This window comes from Geospiza fortis, unplaced genomic scaffold, assembly GCF_000277835.1.
Source record: "Geospiza fortis unplaced genomic scaffold, GeoFor_1.0 scaffold488, whole genome shotgun sequence".
NCBI lineage: Eukaryota > Metazoa > Chordata > Aves > Passeriformes > Thraupidae > Geospiza > Geospiza fortis.
The window spans coordinates 2,047,929-2,069,066 of record NW_005054365.1 but is presented as its reverse complement, the minus strand read 5'-3'; the positions used below and the strand labels follow the sequence as shown (position 1 = coordinate 2,069,066).

The following is a 21,138-nucleotide window of genomic DNA, read 5'->3' as shown; positions in this document are numbered from 1 at the left end:
GAAGCACCTCTGTGCAATAATGCATTATTTTCCTCTGGGGCTTTTAAGAACCTGTCACAGACACCCTTCCACACCCATAGTTTCCATGTCTCTTCTGATGCCTAACAAAAATCTTACATCTTGTCTTCCAGGCTCTGTTAACCTCCCTTCACTCATTTGCCCAATTTCCCCTGTCCTGTGCGCTCTGCCTCTTCCTTTCCCATCCTATGAGTCTAATTAATGCTCCTCTTTCCTCCCAAAGTTGTTTCAGGTACATATGCATAACCTTTAAAACCTGGGTCATTGCAGCCACCTTCACTTCATTAAAGTCCCTCCCAGGAGGAGAAAAAAAATTCTTGTTCAGCTCTGAGTTTATCTTACAAAGTGGTGACATTCGGTGTTTGGCGTTACTGGTAGCTGAAGCAAATGAAAAAGAACTGAAATTTCACCCCTAAGTCATTGCTTCTCCGTATGGCCAGCTGCTTGTACCTCTTTTTCCTCTAGAAAAAGAATCTCCTTTTCTCACCCAGAGCTCATTATGTCCTTGAGAGAGGTCATGAACTTCCTCATCCTGAGCAGAGAAAAAGGAATTCAGCTGCCATTTTCATTCTTGGCTCTTGCATCTGGAAACAAGATGATTCAACTGAGAAAATAAGTTCTGTCACTGCTTCTTTTCTTTCAGAGTCTGACTTGCATTTGCTGTAGAACATTGTCAGGCTGGAATTAATGTGGATTGTTTTCCATTGCCAAGGGAAGAGGTGCCTTGCTGGAAGGAAGACTGGTGTCCTCCTTCCTGGTAGCTTAAGAGAGATTTCTTTTCCTGCAGAGGCAAAGGCAATTTTAAAATCAATGACTAAGTGGTAAAACTCTGGCAAGGGTGGCCCAGAGTAGTGGTGAATGACCCATTCCTGGAAACATTTGAGCTCAGGTTGGAGGAGGCTCTGATAAACCAGGTTTATTCCCTGTGGAGGGTGTCGCTGTGGACAAGGTGGCCTTTAAAGGTCCCTTCCAACCAAAACAAATTGATGATTCAACGATTTTCTGATATCTAAGTGCCTGCATGACATTTTCCTTAACTTGTTAATTTCTGTTGCTTTACCTTGGTTCAGTTACCATTTGTTAATTAACCTACGTGACTCACTTTTCCTTCTGAAGGCAAAGCCTTGAAACAAGTTTTGCAATCTATGGAATAGAGTGTTTGGATTGTTGCAAGTTTCTTCTGGCATGGAGCTAGGGCTAAGTTTGGGAACTTCTGCTTTAGATATGAAATATCTGGGACAAGCATTAAATCTTCTGCGTGTCTGTGAGTCCTCATACATCTTGGGCAGCGACACGGTGTAAATGACACTGATGGAAAATCAGCTCGTGGTATTCTGAGGATCATCTTTTTTTTTAATAATACACTGTGTTTTAGTCTTCAAGGTTTCTAGAACTAGCAAGCAAAGGCCAAGGAGGGATGCATTGACTAATTAGACAATATGCATTGCTTCCTTCATTATTGAAGTAGCAGCTGTCTCTCAAATATGGAGCTGTACTCTGTAGGATGTATGTGAGGAGGAAAACCAGAAAATCCGGCACTGCACACAGTCCTGGTGGATGTTCTCAGGTGGTGACTCTGATCCATTTCTCAGAGAAATCAATGGAAATCTTTCATGGATGACAAAGCAGAATAGGGTCTGTCTTACTGTGAAAGAAGAAAAAGACAATATAGCAATTTTCTTCAACACTGTTAACGTACACAGAATCCTAACTAAGACTTTGTGCCTCTTGCTCATTTGCATTGCCCTGGGATTTGCAGGGAGCCATCCTCCATGGCTCATATGCCACCAGGGTAATCAGAGACTTGTACAGACCCTGACTGTTTTCCTGGAGAGGATGCTCTCAGTAACTGTTTGTTTTCCCCATATAATTGGGAGAAGAGTAGCAAAATAAAAATAGGAGTATTTAACAGGTTTAGTAAAGCACATTACTAAAGGGTTGATGAGGTTTTATTGTCTCATCATTGAGCAAGCTAAAGAGAAAGGATACTTAAACAGCACAGCTCCAGCCCTTCCTTAATTAAATACTCTCTCAGCAAAAGGACCCAGAAACCTGCTCTCTGTCTGTATGGGGAATTTGTAGAGATACATGCCATTAACTCCTGTAGTAATTGCACATCTGAATTCCCAGTCTTTGTTTATGGAAGATGGAGTATTAAGGATTCACAGCTCTGAATGGCTTGTTCTCAGATCTATGTCCCTGGAGCCTCAGTATGAGAAGGTGCTGAGCTCCCTCACCTCTATCGACTTCCCATCCCAGAATGGCCATAATGATTCTTTGCATTTTTAACCATGAGCTGTGTGATCAAAGCAACATACAGGCATTGATTAGCTGGAGAAAAGGAAAGTCAGCAAATGTCAGCCCAGGGATTCTCCAGTCTGTGGATTGGAAACCTCAAAGAAAAACCATATGGGGTGTAATACCTCTACAAGTGACGAGCAGAAAACCTGGGGAACATTTTCTTAGGTAAATTCAGTGTCTAACAAGGATCTTAATATTTCATCTGACCAGAAACCATCTCTGTTTCTTTCTGCAGTTCACACCTACAAGATCAGCGTGTTCACTGGGGATATCTATGGTGCTGGGACAGATGCTAATGTCTTCCTAAATATCTACGGAGACATGGGGGACATGGGAGAGAGAAAACTCAGCAAATCCGAAACAAACTTCAACAAGTTTGAAAGAGGACAGGTACAAATGTGAAGGGTTAATGACACTTTCTGTTTCTCAGTCTTCAATCTGTCAAGTCAATGACTGCCTTTATAGGCTGAGTTTTCCTATGAGGGATGAATTGATTGATTCCATTTACCACATTCATTACCTCTTAAAATGCTTTGTATGGATTGTCAGCTGGGTATTACAGCTGACAGGCACTGCAGCAAACAGGCAGATGTTCCTATGAAGTCACTGATGGACAAATTATGAGCTTGGTCATGGAAACTGGCTTGAGCTCTGAGCTGCAGACTCCCACAGTCCCTGTGCAACTGACTTGCATGTACACAGTACATGCTGGAACTCACCACAAAACTTGTTAAATTGATGGGACTTAAACTTCAGCTGTATCTGGGAAAGTAACACCAAAAGTGATGTTCTGTGGTCACCCCATGGGTCACTTGGATAAAATGGAGGCAAGGATTGACTCATCTGGATTGTTCATGAAAATCTAACTGGATTAGAAAGGGAAGTATACTTAAAAATCTCCCAGGATTTCAATATTCTAACTGGTTGTAAAAGTAGTGTTTCTTGCAGCTCCCCTCCTAGCAGAAGCAGGCTTTAAAACGTTTCCCTGAAGAAAAGTTTTAGCCTACAGATATGCCTCAGTAGGCTTCTGCAAAGCTTTTAGCCAAATGCCATCCAGCAATATGGAATCTAAACATATGTGTTCTGTAGCCTCCCTTTTTTTTTTTTGCCTTTTTTCCAGTAGAGGATCTGTTGAGAGTTTGTTAACAGAATCCACTGCTCTTGAACACCCTGCAGGAGGACACATTCACAATACAGGCTGTGGACCTTGGCATTATATACAAGATCAAGATTCGCCATGACAATAGCATGCTCAGCCCTGACTGGTTTCTGGAAAAAGTGGAGATCCTGGATGAAACCACAGAGGAGTCATTCATTTTCCTGTGTGAGCGCTGGCTCTCTAAAAAGAAAGAGGACAAAAAGATAGAGCGGACGCTTTATGAACAGGTACGGTTATGGCTCACAGCAGATTCCACTGCTACTCACACAAATAAAATTCTTGAATATCTGGTGGAAGTCCAAGGCAGCTCATTAGGGACTCAGAGGGCTTTTGGCTTATGCAAAATGAATTTCTGCTTTTCAGACGAGAGCCGAAAGTAAGGGCCACTCTCAGCCCATTATCAGTAACTCTGTAATTTGCAATTTCAGCAGAAAAATCAAGGAGTATAAGTGGAACCCTTCAGATGAGAGTTCACTACCTTGCTGATACACAGCATTTCCCTGCTGCTGTCCTTGCCATGCCCACAAAGCAGGTGATTAGTGGGTCCCACTATTCAAAGTCCTCCAACCAGAGTAGTGGATCCTTTCACTTCATCCTCACTGGGACTGGGTGTTTATTTCTTTTCAGATCCCCATTCCACCACTGCCTGACATAAAAGCCAGGTCCCTTTGCTACCACTCAAAGCACCAAATGTTTTTTTAGTGAAGTGTCCTTTCTACTTGCACGCTCTCTATTGCTTACGAGCCTAGTGCAGCTAATTGGAATTCGAGGTACACGCTCTAATTAAAATTAGCAAACAAGATTAATAGACTTCTCTTACTTCTATACAGTGAAATATAATAAAGCAGCTGATTATAAGTTCATTTTATTTAAGGAGTCCACTTTGCAAAGTAGGCTGTAAGTGACAGTTACCACTAAAGTGATCATCAATGGTATTTTCCTGGACTCATCCTGAAGGCAGCAAAGTGGATGTAAGAGGAGTTACACCATGGATGAGTGTTGCCTTATGCTGCCTCATAAAACTGCAACACACAACCCCATCAGTGCTTGTGGACAGCCTTACCCTGTTGCTTATATCAATTGATAATGAGGAAAAACTAATCACTCAATTTTTTTCTAATTATTTGACAGTGTGCCTCGCACTGTCAAATAATTATTTGACATTAGCCTCACATCTATTTTTTTACAAAAACTTCTCATTTATTGGACAATGACACCAAATGCCTTGCCAGGAACTCTTCAAACACAGCCACTGTTTCACATCACTCAGGTTTGCAGTACTCTGCCTCTTGTGATATTTGACCTGTACCTAATGAGCAGCCCTGGGAGAAGGAGCTGGGGGTGCTGTGGGTGAGAGCTGGGCCTGCCCCAGCCTGAACCCCCTGCCCTGGGCTGAGCCCCCAGCGTGGGCAGCAGGGCAGGGGGGATCCTGCCCCTGTGCCCCTGGGCTCAGGTGAGAGCCCACCTGCAGAGCTGCCCCAGCCCTGGCTCCAACAGCACAAGGAGCTGGGGCTGCTGAGGAAATCCAGAGGAAGCAGCAGGGTGATCAGAGGGATGGAGCAGCTCTGCTGAGAGAACTGGGACCATTCAGCCTGAGAAGAGGCAGCTTTGGGGTGACCTAAATGTGACTTTCCAGTACCTGAAGAGAGCTGACAAGAAAAATGGAGAGAGACAATTTAAAAGGGCCTGGAGTGATGGGACACGAGGGGTATGGGTTCAGATTGAAAGAGAGTAGGTTTAGATTTCATATTAGGAAAAAATTCTTCCCTGTGAGGGTGGGGAGGTCCTGAGGATGCCCAGAGCAGCTGTGGCTGTCCCAGGATCCCTGACAGTGTCCAAGGTCAGGCTGGATGGGGCTTGGAGCAACCTGGGACAGTGGAAGGTGTCCCTGCCCATAGGGAGTTGGAACAAGATGATCTTTGAGGTCCCTTCTATGATTCTATGAGCTCTGGCACTGCTCCATTGATCTGAATTTCAGACAACCTCAGACAATTTCAGACAGGTAGCACAGAAAAGGTCACAACTCACAAGACCCTTATGTCTATTATATTTTCTTTTCATGTAACACACATCCAAAACAGCCTGCCAGGGTTACCAATGAAGTAAATGAAAATCCACCAGTACAATACAAGTCACATTTATTCGAGCTACGCTGACCAAAAAGGTACCTGGGGGACTAGAGGCATTTCTTCTCATGTTGTTCTTGGAGGCACATGGGCACAGGGGACACCATGAGCACTCAGCCTCATTATTTTCCCAAACATCTCCCACCCAGAGCTACAACGGCGAGAGGAACAGCCTGGACGAATGCTCCCTCAGTGTGTCCAGCCAGGACAACAATGACGACCTGAAGGAGCCCAAAAAATCCAGCCTGGTCAAGGCAGCAGAGGAAGGCTTACGTGAGTGGTCGTGCCTGAGTGTTTGGTTGCATGCATCCATGTGCTCTTGGCTTTCAGTGCTTACGAAGTTGCGTTCATCCCGCCAAAGAGCCAGGAGAGGCAGAACAATTATTTCTCCTTTCCTTGTGCCGTGACTGCTTTGGGAAAGGCTGGATCAGGACTTGTGTTTCTGTGTTTGCTGCTTTTCCTGCAGCTCTCTGACCTCAGCAGTGGGATAAGTCATGAAATTCACAGAAAATCCAGTGTTTCTAAACTGTTTGTTTGACTTTATTGAGATGGCATTTCAAGATGAAATTTTATTTAATTTGAATTTAAATGTGATTTATTTTTAACCTTGTTAGGATTCTTTTTCCTTACCACACATAGTGTGCATCACAACAGCTGTCCTGTGGGTCTAGTGGCGGGTGTCCCTGCCCATGGCAGGGGGGTTGGAATGAGATGAACTTTAAGGACCCTTCCAACCTTGCTTTTCTATGATTCCGTGATCTATATACCCTTTTTATGACTACCTCGGTGTTCCAGGACAATGACTTATGAGCTAAACTGAAACAACACTTCTTTGATATCCTACATGAGGCCTTTTAGCTTTAGATTGAGATTTTAGATGTGTGATTACAATAGTATGTTTTATTGACTAACTGAGCAGGAGCTGCATCGCAGTTACTGTCTGTCTATGTGCTTTTAATCCACAGCAAGCGCAAAATGATTAAATTTATCTTAAGCTTCCATGGTAAATGAAGTGAAAATTATGTCACTTTCCTTAGGAGTTAAAGATAGCTCTCCAGGGGGACGCACACAGAGCCCAGAGGTGGCCACAGGGATGGTTTGCAGCTCCTCTGGTGCCCAGTAGCTTGAGGTGTGATACCTGGGTTGCACATCCCACACCTTTCACTTGGAAGCTGATTTAATGCTGCACATTTCTAAACCTGGGCTGCAACCCATGTGTCTTGGGGCAGCCCTTCTTCTGTAATCCCACATTGTGTTCCAATTAAAAAAAAAAGGGATTTCCATGTTCCTTCTGATATTACTTCTGTGCTGTGACAATGGATAACATCTGCCACATTGGCATTCCGTGTAGTTTCACAAATAATGGGAGAAATATCATCATTTCCCAGGAGAGCCCCTCTCCAGAAGAGCTAGGAGAGCAGTTCCCATTGTCCCCATTGTGCCAGGGGGGTCTGTTTTCCCTGAGCCCTGGAGCTTGTCATCACCACTATCTCTGCTCAGTGACATGGCCTCGTTAAGGAAGCTGCTTCCTGAAGGAATGTCAGATTTCCTGAAGGAATGTCAGATAAGATGGACTGGGTGAGCCAGGCAGCCACCTTCCCAGTGGGATAAAAAGCCAGCTCAGCTGGTTCACTCAGGAACTGGGAGTTGGCTGGGAAAGGGAGTGACTTTTGTCACTCAGCCCAGTCCTGACTGTGCTGAGATCAAACTGGCAAATGTCTTTGAGGGGCAGGAGGTGCAGGACGTGAGGATGGAGCTCAGGGAATGGTCCTCTTGGCTAGGATGCTGCTGGAATCTGAACTGGGAACCTTCTCCCGCGCTGGAGGGCAGCCCTGGAGATGGCATGGATGGATCCCTAAGGAAACCCACGCTCCTGAGAGGGGAACACGTAGCTTTGAGCAGCCTATGCTGGCACTCAAGGACAAGGGGAGATGGCTGGAGGACCTGGGGTGTCCTGCTGTGGCCCCTTGCCGCAGGTTTTGCTTTCTCCTGTGTTTGAAAAGGGGGAAATATGAGTCCCAGATAAAGAGGGAGAGAACAGGGAGGGGAGACAAACTAATTTAAGGATCCATTTTTCCAGCTTTCAGAGGAAAGAACAGCAAAGGATGTTTCCTGCTCTCTGATAGAAAGCTACTCTGGATCTCTGTATCCGTTATTTAAAGTGGTAAATTATAGCTACTCAAAGTTCTCATTTCTTTTTTATAGGTGTTTCAAGTACCTTGGCTTAAGGATCATCTAGAAATGCTGGTAGTTCTCTGAACCTAGTCTGTCACAGCAGAACAGGACAAAACCTGTATGAAAGAAAATGTCCCTATTCAAAATATACTTTATTTAAAAGTCTGGAGATGTCCTAAACATGACCCCTCAATATATTCTTATAAAATCTACCTTGACTACAATAAACCTCTTTCCTGCTAAATGCATCATGGTGCTGATATACCCACTAGAATGCAAATTATACCATAAATGGGAGAATAAATCTTGACTAATCATCATCTCATTTTATGTCGGTACATAAAATCCTCAAACTGGGGCTGAACAAATCTTTTTGGGTTCTGCTCTGTCCAGAGGTAAGGACAGATTTGTTCAGCATGAATTTATGCCTTCTCTGATGTTGCAAAAGTATTCTGAGTCTGATGTGAACGGTACATATTTTCTAGTACAAACTCCACCTCAAAAATGTTGTTAGTCATCATAAAGCAAAATTAGATGTCAATCTTGGGTAATCTGAAAACCAGCCAAATTTTTTTTGTCAACTTACAAACTTTTTTATTTTTAATCAGAAAAGTGATGATGAAGCCAGGCTGCTTCAAGTCTGTGACGAAGCAAGTTTCAGAGCTCTGAGTCTTGTCAGAACTGTTTGAACAGCCCTGCACAAATGTTCTGAGAAATCAAACGAGTATTCAGCGACCAATTCTGCACCGCCTGCTCGGCTTACCCAAATGAGCTTTTGGAAAGCCCTCGAAAAGCAGTCTGGCACTTCCTCCCTTTTAACAGCTGAACTGAAATTTCTGAAAACCACAGAAAAACCACCTCCTCTTTTACCAAGCCTTGCCCTGAAGGCTTTTCCCCCAACCAAAATGATTATGCAACACACAGAATTATTGAGTGACTTGCCTTTAATACAAGGATTGTTCTCTTCTGTCTGGGTTTGAACAGGGATGCTGAAACCCTGAGCTGCCCCATAGATCACAGCAATCCTTGAATGAGGCACAAAGGAGAGCATTTGTGGTTGTTCTGGGACATTCAGTCAGTGATGGCTTACCTTGGAGTCAGCACAGATTTATTTGTCTTTATTGAACGGGGAGTGTAAGATCACTTTGGCCTAATAGCCTGTTTAAGATTTAGGTGCTCAGACTCATCTTCAGGAAGGTCTCTTGGTGTCAATAAGAATTTGGGCCTTCTGCTGTTCTGTCATGCATTAGGGAGAAATCTGGACTTATAACCTCCTTGAAGCCAGTAGGGTTGTCTGGGGAAATTAACCCTTGCAGAATTCAGTCCCAAGCGCGCCGTGGGAAAGTAGTCTCCAAAGCACACTTGTAGCCCAACAAAGCATGATGTTATCGCTTCTCCAAATGAATTCAATGGGATGTGAACCTATTTGGCATGCACAGCTGCTCCCTCTGATGGGATGGTTTTCTCAAGTCTCCTAGAAGTGCATATGTGTGTGTGGGTTTTGTGCTGAGCAAACCTCTCTCTGTGTGGCAGTGATCCCGTACCACGTCACCGTCACGACGGGCACGGAGTACGACTCCAGCACCGACAGCCGTGTGTTCATCATCATCATGGGCCCGCAGAACGTGCAGACTGAGAGGCTGTGGCTGGATCTCCCAGAAGGAAAGGACGAATTTGCAGATGGCTCTGTGGAGAAATTTTCAGTTTGGGGCCTAGACGTTGGGGAGATCAAAAAAGTGGAGGTATGTTGTGAACGCAGCGCGAGCGCTGGAGGCGTATGAAATACGTGGCCAAATAAAGCACGTGGTTCTGTTATTCTTAGCAGTGGAGGAAAGGCTCTTGGGTCTAAAAGGAATGTAAACAAGACTTTGCTGATGAGATTTTGCATGCCTCTGAATCTCTAAATAAGTATGCTTTACTTTGCATAAAACCAGGATCCTCGTGAAGCGGAAGATAATTGTGAATTGTAAAGAAGTTATAACATGTCCCAGTTTTGTCCCATCCCTGGCACTGCTTTTTCTTACTCAATCCCTGCTATTGCTGGATGCAGTGAAGATTCCCAACATGCACTTCCCTGGTCTTTTTCCTAGGTGATTTTTTTCACTACTTCCAATAGGGTTTCATAAATTGTGAGAAACACATCTTGTATAATTTCCCAGATAAACAGGAAAATTGTTTTCACAGCTTGGAGGACACAGACTTAGAGAAGAAAATTAATCATAATTTGTAAGTAATGTGCTCAAATAGATTTCGGTACAGGAACCATTTTTTCTGTTATGGCTCAGGGAGACACAATTTGCATAGACTTTCCATCACTGGGCTTAAACTTCGCATGAATATTCCAGAGTGTTTGTGTACATCATTCTTGTTTCATATAGCAGTTCCCCCTCCTTAAAGCTTGCTCCAGCCCCTCAAGTACTGAAACCCACAGCACCTGAGGACTCTAGGAGCCTATTTAATTTTGTTTTTACCACATCCCTTTGTGGAAGTAATCCTATCTGTTGATGTGTGTGCCTGTATAATGAGAAAGAGACAAGAAAGAAAGAGAAATCCTAACTAATAAGAAAATCTTTGCATCTGTATGTCCTGCTGTTGCAGCTGAGGGACTGTCACTCGCACTGACTTTCACTCAAGCAATGAATTCTGACATCTTGAGAAATTTCTGTATCAGATTTGAGTTTATTATCAAGCCATTTTCTTAATGCACTCCCAGTTATTATGTGCATCAGTGGCACTTTCTGTCTGGCCCATCTCGAGGTCAAACTTTTTATAGTGAAGCAAGTGCATCAATCCTTCTCTTCCACATTGTGCACACAGGGAAACAGCCATGGAGTGGGACAGAAAGGGAGGAAAATAACAGTGTCACCCCTCAGGGTCAGACAGACAGGAAGAACAGCCTGAAGAAAGAAATATAAGGGGATGCTGGAAAAGATGCAGTGAATAGGGTAGGGAATGGGTAGAAAATAGAAGTAGGAGAAGATGCTTTGAAATAGACAGAAGCAAAGCAAAAATTAATTTGAAAAGGAATACAAATGGGAAAGAAGATAAAAGGTTGCAAATAAAATGTAGAGAGCTAGGAAAAGAAATAACATATATCTTTCAGGCTGGTGATGTTCCTCTGCACTCTTTCACCCCTGTACTCAGTGATCTCACCAGCCTTCTGCCTCACCCCTGGCTCCCTTTTCCCTTCTGGTTTGTGACTCCCCAGCTCACAGCTGAAGGAGCCACCTGCTCCTGGCCTTCTGCCTTCCCTCATGCAGTGCCCTCAGCTTGGAAGGTCCCTTCTTTTGGACCCGTGTCCCAGGGATGACATTGATGTGCTAGTCTGCCGTGGTTGCCATGGCACCAGTCCGCGTTTTCCTTCTAGAAAATTGCAGTGTTCAGGGACATTGCAGAAAATTGCTGGTTATCTACTTGGGGAAAAGTGAGGAACAGCTCGTTCTTGGGTTTGGCATTTGTCTGTTAGTGTGGAAGGTGAAAAGTTCTGAGTGTGAGTTACCATGTGAAAACAGCATAGTATGAGGATTAACTTTCCAGGAGCCCTCTGTATAACCCAGGCAGCAGACTGTACATTTAGCAGGGTGGTGAGATTTGCAGTGTGATTCTACTCCTAGTTTGGTATTATGCACCTGCTACAAATGCACTCCACTGAGAGCAGAAACAGTGGAACACAAAGTAATTTGAAAGGGACCCATTTATTCCTGTCTTGTAAGCATACAGATATAATATTTACTACTGGTGGACTTTAATAGACGCTCTGACATGAAAACAAATAACACAAGTTATTTGGTGTAGACACTTTATACTGTTTTCGAAGTAATTTTGAATATTTCTTCTCCTAATGAATGAAAGTATCTCTGTTCCTAGACTGTTGTTGCTGCAGAGAGGCACAGATATGTCTGGGAGAGTCCTGCATTGGTTTGTTTTCACAAACCTCTTCTGGTTCAGAGCCTCTCCCCACCATGAGCACAGAGGAAGATCAAGGACACCCAAGTGTTGCAAATGCAAGTCCAGCCCCTCAGTGACTAGGGACCTGACCCTCAGGTTTCTCTAGTATTCCCTGAACCTTCTTTCCACAAATATTCTCTCAGATTTTCCCTCTGCCACTGTGCTCAGTTTCTATGTGATCCTGAGCTGCCCAGTATAAATTGTGAATCTCAGTCTCAGTGATGTGCAGTCCCTCAAGGACAGGAGGAACAAGTTATAAAGGGTTTCAAACAGCCCAAGTAAGTATCTGCCTGCCTTTGAAATTCTATCATTCTAATTTAGCTCAAACATCTCAGCCCAAACCACTCGCTGTGATATTGATATGCACATCCAGGCTACACTGCTGGCGTGGCCATGGCTTGGCATTATTCACTCCATTGGCATGGTCTGTCTAAAGATTTGCCTGGAATTGAAAGTCAAATCCTGGTGTTCTGTTCCTGAAGTCCAGCCACAGGGAGGCCTTGGCTGACACAGATTGAATTTGTCCCAGAATTTACATTGTTCCTGAGGTCCTTGGAAAGCTGTGAGTGCATGGGTTCTCCAAGGCAGCTGGATGCACAGGTTGCTTCTGGCTGTCACTGATATCAAAGAAGTTGAAGTTCGCTGTGTAAATTTGGCAGCTAGCAAGGTCTTTGAAAGAAACTTTTCACAGGGAAGCTGTGCAAAGATGGATATCCCATCCATGGAAGTGTCCAAGACTAGGCTGGATAGGGCTTGGAGCAGCCTGGGATAGTGGAAAGTGTCCCTGCCCATGGCAGCAGGGTTAGAATGAGATGAGCTTTAAAGTCCTTAATGCTTCTATGATGTGAGCAGGTGGAGGTGTGCAATGAACCCAAAAGACCAGCAAATTTTATTAGGCTCATTAGGATTTTCCCTCCAGCTGCTTTGTCACTGCAGAACCAGGGCCCTGAACTTTTCCCACTACCTCATCCATGCCATCCTGCAGCAGAGCTGCACCAAGACTCTGACTTTGGGCTTGGAGATGGTCAGCCAAGCTGGCAGGGAGGGAATGGGAAGGCAAATGCTATATTCCCATTCACCTCACACCCCAAGAATCCGAGGATTAATGCATCCATTGTAGACTTGAATTTCCCTAGTGGTTAGCTCTAATTTTCTGCAGCTGCACAGACATTAGTAGAGCAATAATACTCCTAATAGCAGTGATGGCTGAGACCGTCAGACAGAAAAGATCGCTTGTTTTTGGGAAGAAAATAGATACCACAGATATATCACCCTAGATGAATCTGCTATTAAAAATTGCTTTCCGAGCCTCCCTAAATATCCTAATAATTCAAAAACAAAAACCAGTGAGGTATTTGGACTAAGGACCTCATTTTCCTAGAAATGACAGAAACAAAATTTTCCCTGAAAATAATTAAGTGCAGGTAGCTCATTGGAACAACTGACCAAGGTTGATATATTAACTTGGATACATAATTTTGCTTCCAAAATTTGCCCCAGGTTGAATTCCCCACCTTTTTTTAAGAGGGACACATGCAGGTTCTTGGAGAAATTTACACTGTCAGTGTTGTTTTACTGCTGATATACCTGCAGGAACCCTGGTTTTTGGCAGATTCTGTTCCAGGTGAGCTCTGGCTTTCATAATTAACTCATTTCTGCACTGTCTCTGTATTTCTGCAGGATCTCTGGCCCTGCTGCCACCCCAAGTATTCTTCCTCTTTCCACTTAAATTTTTTCAGGAGCTCCCTGTTAATCCATGCAGGCTTGTGGCTACCCTTATGTGACTTCCTGGTCTCCAGGACAGATCATTCTTGAGGCTGGAGGAGGTGGTCCTTGAAAATCAACCAGCTACAGATGTAAGCTCCATCTGTTGTCTCCTGTACAAAGACAGAGCTTTTGCAGTCTAAGGGGATGGGAAGCAGAGAAACAGCCTCATACATTCAGTTCACTCATATGCGGATTTGTGAGGGAAGTGCTTGTAATAATACATGTGGGTGTTTGCTGAGCGTCTTTCCTGTTGGCTACAAAGCTTTGAATAATCACTTCCAAGTGTAGTGACAGAAGAGGAAAGGCTTGTAAAGGTGGAGAAGTGTGTCTGCTGCCAAGTGAAAATGAGCATACAGAGGTGCAGGAACAGAGTGACAAGAGGCTGGACATGTTTCCATGTAGGTCAGTCCAGTTCACCTTGCTTTTTTTTGAGACTGGCCTTCCCTCATGCACAGCAGTTGATGACCTGAGCTCCCTTGCCCATGGCAATGGCACCATTTCCCTCCATTCCCGTGAGGAATGGTTTGTTGTGATGGAGTACACAGCCTCCGAGTCCCTCCTTGCCAGGTGAATCACCCCCTGCCAGAGAAATCCCCTTTCCCCAGGAGGTGTTTTCTCTCTGTCCCCCGCAGGTGGGGCACGACGGCGCTACCCCTGAGAGCTGCTGGATGATGGAAGAGCTCACCATCGTCGTGCCCACCAAAGGTGTCATGTACAACTTTGTCTGCAAGTGCTGGCTGGCCAGAGACAAAGGTGACGGGCTCACTTCACGGATCCTCAACATCCTGGATGCAGCATGTGTTAACATTGGCATCAAGGTAGGCACCAGGCTCCCTTTGTGCCTTTAGCTGCTGCAGGGAGCTCTGCTGGCATAGGTCATGCTTCAGCAGCTCTCATGCTTTGACTTTTGCAAGTGGCTCGAGCCTTTCCCTTCCCTTCCCTTCCCTTCCCTTCCCTTCCCTTCCCTTCCCTTCCCTTCCCTTCCCTGCCCTGCCCTGCCCTGCCCTGCCCTGCCCTGACCTGACCTGACCTGCCCTCCCCTGCCCCTGCCCCTTCCCCTTCCCCCTTTCCTATGCTATTTTATTAGCAAAATCTTTAGGCTTGGTTCAGGATCACGACTGTTTAGGGCCGTGTTTAGTGAGGCTGGCTGGAGGCAGCCATGGCACAGTGGGAGGGCAGAGCAGGTGGGGCACAGTGCAGCAGCCTGTCCTCACCTCGTCACCCACTGAGTCACCTGGTACCCATAGAGTGGGAGCAGCTGCAAGGTGAAGGATTACTTGTAACTCATCAGATTAGAGCAGTGCAAATATCCTAATGTTTTAATCCCTCCATGATGTGGCTACATACCAAATTTTCTAACAGGAGATAGGGAAATAAATAATTACTGGAAGTGGTTGAAACATGAAAACATTTGTAAGCCTGATTTTTGGTGAGAATAACTAACTAAAGTTGAATCAGTGATGAACAAAACTCTATCTTTTTTTCATTCAAATATATGAATTTTGAAGTAATATCTGCTATGCCATATTTCAAACAAGTACAAATTGAAAAGCTGAGCTATGCTGATTTTGGATGTAAGATTTGTAGCAGAAATAACAGTCTGGATGAATGTGACAATAACACTGTGTTTAAATACCTGTGGCAATTTAAAATCTCTGTAGATGTGCTTCTATTTACAGCCAGGTTACACTTTCATAGTACATTATTTTTTCTTTATGCTGCTCTTGATCCCCAAGCTAAAGATATTCTCCTGAAATCTTTCTTGTTCCCCAGACATGCAAAAAATTGATAACTTTTTTAGCACTTGTGAAGGATTCACCAAATCAATGCAGATTTCAGTGGTGGAATTGACCTAAGAGGGTATTAAAACCTTCCTCAGACTTAATAGCAAGGTTAAAACCAATCTCATAAAAATGCCCCATCTGTCATTTAACCTCCTGGATGAGGTTTCCAAGCCTCTATTGGTGAGCTGATGGCTTGTCCATAGATTGAAGTGGAACTTAATGAGGACTTATGTTCAGTCTTCCTTTAACAGCACAATCCTGAATATTTATTTTCATAAACACACCAAAAATAGACACATCTAGCAACAATTTTTTCCCTGTGATGTTGGGCCAGAAACTTGATGGGAGACTTGAAGGAAATCTGGGGAGATGCTTGGGACATGAAAACAGAAGTGAGCATTTGACTTTCTGATTAGTCTCCTAGTTGAGGGAATTTGGGACTGTTCTCTCGTTAATAGCTGTAGTTAGAAACTGAGTCTTACAGGCATTTTAGAGTTCAAAGACAACTGATATGTTTAGCATCATTGGGAAGATTAATACTTTTCTATTTGTTTTTCCCTGCTTGGCTTTTGTACAGCTGTACGTACCCATTTCAACTTAATTTTCTTCTTGGCTTCATATTCCCTCTTTCTGCTTTAAATTGAGTATTTGCTTTCCCATAGTTGGAGAAATTACTCAATGTCCACCACAGCCATTAGAAGCCTTCAATGCAGTGGTAAAAGAGTTTTTCTCCTTCCTGTAAAAAAATAGGATGCATTGCTAAGATTTAGAATACGTGTGGATGAATATGTGATCAACAGGTTACTCAGGTTCAAAAAAATGTGAAAAATACTTTTATATCATGTTATTCCTTTGCACTGTTTATTTATGTGGCAGCCAAAATTCAGGCCAATAAAACTAGGCTAGCAGGGCACTATTTAAAATATGTTTCTGTATGCTGTTTCTTGATATTCTTCCATGTCTTAAAGAAGCCTTGGTACCATAGCTATGATCTTGGAAGCATCTAAGTGGCCTAGAAGTCTTAAAACCCCTGATGGCCACTGGGATTTGCACATCTTTGACATATTTATTCAGAGTCTTATTGTTCCCATGTCAGGAGAAAAGAACAAAATTAGGCTAGTAAGGTGAAAACTATAAAAAACACCTTTTCACAAACTGGCATGCCTTCAGAATACACAAGTTCTGGGAGGACTCTGCAGCTGATGCAGTAGTGGGTGTCCCCTTGGAGAGCAAGACAGCTGAATTTTTGTACCACAAGGAGTGTTCTGATGTATAAACCTCCAAACGATTAGTGATATTGGAATAAACATTGCCCAGATAAACACCAACGTTTTGGAGGAAACATTCTGCAGCCAAGAAAAAGAAACAATTGTTTTCCTGGGAGACTCTCTTTTAAAATTAGCAAGAATTTGGTGCAGTACAGAGCTGCAGTGCTGGAGGTGACCAGGCAGAGATGCTGGTAGCAGAAGGTTGGAGACCCGGCTGTTGATGTGATGGTTGTGACTCCTCTGAAGAAGCAGCTTAAGAGATCTTCATCACTGGTGTTGCAACAGGACAAGGGATAATGGGTTTAAACTGAGGGAAGGTTGACTTGGATTAAATAAAAGGAAGAAATTTTTTACACTGAGGGCAATGAGGGCCTTGGCCAGGATGCCCTGAGCAGCTGTGGCTGCCCCTGGATCCCTGGAAGTGGCCCAGGCCAGGTTGGACAGGGCTTGGATCAACCTGGGATAGTGGGAGGTGTCCCTGCCCATGGCAGAGGGTAGAACAGGATGAGCTTTAAATGTCCCCTTCAACCCAATCCATCCAGTGATTCTGTAATTCAGATGTTGTCACAATAAATGTTTCTCCTTAGAGGCTCAGAAAATCTGTAGAAAAGGTCATAGATGGAAAGTCCTGTAGTAAGTTTTGATGCCTAAGTTTGCCTCTGAAATCAATGGTGTGGAGAAGAACCAAGAAGCTGTGTTGGAACCTTTTCTGTCAAGGAAGCAGATCTCCAGGAAAGCCTGATGCCTTGCGAAGGCTGGCCTAGAACAGAGACTAGACAGAGCTACAGAATGAAGTAGGGATTTATTAGGAGGCCTCAATGGATCCACCTTGGGGAGTACAAGAGCCCAGCCAGGGCTGCACCCAAGATGAACCCAAAATGGTCACAAAATGGTCAACCAGTCACGGGGTCTTACGCTTTTATAAATTCTGGTCCACTTGCACATTGGAGTTAATTGCCCAATTACAGCTTTAGGTTATGAAGTCCCATCCTTCTTGATTTCATCTCTTCAATCCACCATTGTTTATGCTCTTGGGCCTGAGATTTGGATCATTTGTCCTTGGTCCCCAGCTAGAGAAGGAATTGTTTGGTCTCCCTGCTCTGTGCAGAGACCCTACCATCCCCTAATATGAAGCTCAGACCCACACACTAAAGCAGCACAGAATCTGAGAAATATGAAAGCTAAAACCTGAGGCATCAGCCCTGTTTAGCTTGGGTTCAGCTGTTTAAATGAGGCCTTCTGACTGCTTCCAACCCTCCCCAGGTCCTCTACGAAGTCACGGTTGTGACCGGAGACATCGAAGGCGGTGGCACCGATGCCAATATTTTCATGACTGTCTTCGGATCCAATGGGAACACTGAGGAGCTGCTGCTGGAAAAAAATGGGGACAGGTATAGTAGCTGTCATTTTTGTGGGTTAGAAGTGGAGTGATGGCAGATTTTAGTGCCAAGTCAACAAGCACTCAGAGCTTTGATCTTGCTCCCACTGAAACACAAACATTTATTCCCATTGACATTATAGATTCAGACCCTGCCCCCTTGTAAGTATCTCTGTCAGATTTTTAGCAAAGCAAAGGAAAAGAGAGCACTGTATAGCCAGGGAAAACACCCTTTGTTATTTGTGCAAGTTTTGTTTAACCTGTTCCTCGGTGGCTTTAGAGATAAGCATCTTGAACAAAAGTATGAAGTCCTGCATTGTCCCCAAGAAGAACTGAGAACATTGCCCAGGAGAGCTCTGGGAAGTGGATGGCTGGTGGCACAGAATGCTGCACTGAATGCCCTGATTTTACTAAAAATGACGAACCTCATGTTTTCTTCAGCAGAAACAGCTAACAAACACTATAACCCTAGCCTGATGCCAGCACTTCCATAAGCCAAAAAACCCACACATGCCACCACTCATCCACTTCCCAATGCTTTTTTGTTCCCTCCTAGCACCTTTCCTAGTACAGAAAGCTTTGGCATGCTCAAGAATGAACCATCTTTTAGTGGCATCATGCTTAAATTTAATTAATTTACTAGCTCTGATCTTATTCAGCAGGGCATCTACACAGCATCAAAGGGTGGGAGCTTTTGGCCACGCAGTTTGAGCTCAGCTTGCTGAGGGAATGCTGGATAACTGAGAGGATAAGGTGCACCTTGCACAGAGGTGTTTGCTCAGGAAATGTTTCACTTGAAGCTGTTGTAGCAGAGTGGGTGTCTGGACAAACATAGCTAAGATTGAATCTTCATGTGTCTAGTTAGTAACAAGCACGAGTCTTGTCTGTTGCGAAAAAAATGCAGCAGAGGTGCTGTTACCTAAAATATCTGTGAGAAACATAGCTGAGTCATGCAGAAAACCACAGCTCTTGGGGCTTGCTGCTCCCCATCACAGAGGAACATTCAACACGTCGGACGATGCCCCTGGATTACCAGCAAGTGTGGCCTTCAGTGGCACCCCTCTTACAATACCCTGAGCAAGCCCAGATTGGCCTGTCTTCCACTCATTTAATCCTAACACTCAGTCCTGGTAGGCAGGAAAATGGACCACTGATGTTTGGAGTCAGAAATGAAGCAGATTTCACATCTGGGTGTGTCAACCAAAAAATCTCCAAAGGGAATCAAGACATCTCCAGCCCCTCAGGAGCATGGCTGTAGATTTGCTGCATCTGGGGCAAGCCATATCCCTAAACTTTGTGGCCTCTAAAAACACATCCCATTTGTCTACACGGGTGGGATGGACAATCTCTGATATAAGAGTATGAAAATGCAATACAGGAGAATAGAAAAGTCTCTGTGTTATTAGTTGCTTTGGTTATCATCTGACAGTAGAGGAGCTGTGAAAGGTGTTGAAAAATCACTGGGGCTGTGTAAAGAAAAGGAAGTGTAAGGCACAACTCTTATTATGTTAATATCCCCAGGATGCTGTGCTATTCTGCTGGCACATCTCTGTATATCACACCTCCAGCTGCACAGAGCTCTTGTCATCTCATTAGCACCCTCTGCAGAGGACATTTCATGTCCCCAAATTCACATCCTGCCTGCTTCCGCACCACTGCCACCAGTCTTCGTCCAGCTGCTAACAGCACAGGCTCTCCTGGCTCTTTTCCACGTGGAAATCTCTCCAGCCCTTGCACCAGCAGAGCAGGGGATGGGTGAGAGCTGCTGCAACCAAATGGTAAAAGGCACTTCATCTTTATTGGGGCCATCCAGTGCCAATTCACTCACAGCAGCTTAGTGTATTACCAAGAGCCGTCTGTCTAACCTGCCACAGATTTAAGGCAATTTTCGCTACATTACACTTATTGCCAAGACCCCTGGGCAATGGAAATATTTATAAGGGCAGGCATGGGTAGGAAAGCTTAATGAAATCCTGTAGATAAATGGTTCAGTGTCCTGAAAACGGAATAGCAGCAGTCAGCTTGTCTGGCTACTTCTTCCCTTCTCGATTTTTATTTTTTTTTTCAGGTTTATGTTCATCTTCATATAAATTAGGGATAGCAAAGAGCTTCTGGGTCACCCATTTTGTCACTTTGGCAATCACTTCCCTCTACTACTTCCCTCTTGGAAGAAGCAGATGAGTATCAGTGTTACAAACTTCAAACAAGGCATTTGCTGAAGATAAAGGATGTTTTATTTTGCTAGCAGGCATTTTAGCTTAGAGCTGCTCAGCCTGGAACCCTCAGAGTGAGAGATTTCTATGGAGCTTTGTAGGTAATAGTGATTGCAATAAAAACTGATCATAGCATCACAGGACAATTCAGACTGGAAGGGTCACACCTTTTTGTTAAATAGATGTGGAAATCAATCCAGTCCAGGGACAAAAGTACATTCTATTTCTCACAGTGAGACAGGCTGCCTCTGTATTCGGTACCACAGAAAGACAAATAAGAAGGAAAAGGAGTTTTTCAAAGAGCAAACATAACCCTTAATAACTAGAAATGGACTGGGACCAAAATGCCCTGTCCAAATGCCTCTGGGAGTGCAGAGGAAGCAATGCCTGGATGAAAACTGAGAGGCTCGAGCCAACCCCTATTACTAACATCTGCAGCTATGCATGCTCAGATAATGGTGCGAGTATAATCACATTCATCCTGCAGGGGGTAATCTGAACAGAGGTTGGTAAAGAAAATGGGTTTTTTTTCTCCACATTCTGGCACTGCACAGCTATGGGAGGCTGTGTGCACTGCCAGGAATGAGATACCATCATTATGGATTGTTTCTGTTATGGCAGTGCCCACAGTTTGCAGGGCTCTTCCCAAACCTCCCAGCACACTCAGGAAATTCCCCCACAAGGAGAAGTTTGCATGAAGGAGAAACCTCAAAAGCAGAGTGGTCACTACATGCTTGGTAGACCTCCTGGGTTTGGCTGCCATTCTCCTTAGCAAGGATTAGATTTCCAGCTCCAAGACCACAGTAGGTCCCCAGGAATTTGAGGGAGCAAACGGGAAGATACACTTGTTTAGAACAGAGCAATATTGAGCCTGAGGCAGCACTTCCACTGAAGCAAGGCTTTCCATCAACACCAGTGATGCCAGGAGGGAGGGAAGGTGCAGTCCTAGCCAATGTAATCTTCTTTGGGAAGCACATGTTAGCTGTTTTTTCCCTTCTCCT

At 44.3% G+C, this 21,138-nt stretch overlaps 1 protein-coding gene across 1 annotated transcript in view; it reads left to right on the top strand.

The window, feature by feature from the left end:
- LOXHD1 (lipoxygenase homology domains 1) overlaps positions 1-21,138 on the top strand; it is a 150,622-nt gene that overhangs the window by 97,005 nt on the left and 32,479 nt on the right. Inside the window, exons 30-35 of the mRNA XM_031059646.1 lie at positions 2,555-2,709; positions 3,496-3,705; positions 5,754-5,877; positions 9,313-9,521; positions 14,127-14,312; positions 17,810-17,937. Coding sequence (XP_030915506.1) covers positions 2,555-2,709; positions 3,496-3,705; positions 5,754-5,877; positions 9,313-9,521; positions 14,127-14,312; positions 17,810-17,937 — 1,012 coding nt within the window. The remainder of the gene's footprint in view (positions 1-2,554; positions 2,710-3,495; positions 3,706-5,753; positions 5,878-9,312; positions 9,522-14,126; positions 14,313-17,809; positions 17,938-21,138) is intronic.